The sequence below is a fragment of the Nanorana parkeri genome, unplaced genomic scaffold (genome assembly GCF_000935625.1).
Source record: "Nanorana parkeri isolate BGI_ZX_2015 unplaced genomic scaffold, ASM93562v1 scaffold2845, whole genome shotgun sequence".
NCBI lineage: Eukaryota > Metazoa > Chordata > Amphibia > Anura > Dicroglossidae > Nanorana > Nanorana parkeri.
The window spans coordinates 2,142-2,516 of record NW_017309113.1 but is presented as its reverse complement, the minus strand read 5'-3'; the positions used below and the strand labels follow the sequence as shown (position 1 = coordinate 2,516).

General features: G+C 61.9%; 1 protein-coding gene across 1 annotated transcript in view; it reads right to left on the bottom strand.

The window, feature by feature from the left end:
* LOC108802402 (programmed cell death protein 4-like) overlaps positions 1-324 on the bottom strand; it is a gene marked incomplete at its 5' end in the record, with an annotated part of 7,893 nt that extends 7,569 nt beyond the window's left edge. The window contains one exon of the mRNA XM_018574260.1: positions 103-324. Coding sequence (XP_018429762.1) covers positions 103-324 — 222 coding nt within the window. The remainder of the gene's footprint in view (positions 1-102) is intronic.
* Positions 325-375: the final 51 nt, after the last annotated feature.

Below are 375 nucleotides of genomic sequence, written 5' to 3'. Positions count from 1 at the left end.
CTTGCCGCCTCCAATCCTCGACCCTCACCGCACCTAGGTCCCCGCTCTGACCCTCCCCGTCATACCGGCCTCATGTCACCCAGCAGTGGGCGGGGCACTTACCTGCGGGGCCTCAGGAGTGTCCAGGATGAGGTCAGGTAAGTCGATGAGCAGTCTGTCGAAGGACCGAGCGATGTCCTCCTCAGTCAGGACTTTGCCCAGGAGGCCGGACAGGAGACGGGAGGTCAGTTCCCGATGGCTGGCCTTTCCTTCCAGGGCCAGAGACACAGCCAAACGGGGGACCCCGGGCCCCTGACTGCCCAAATTCAGCTCACCGAGGAGAGCCTAGAAGATGGAGACAATCAGGATACATAGATCTGCCCACCAACCAAGAGC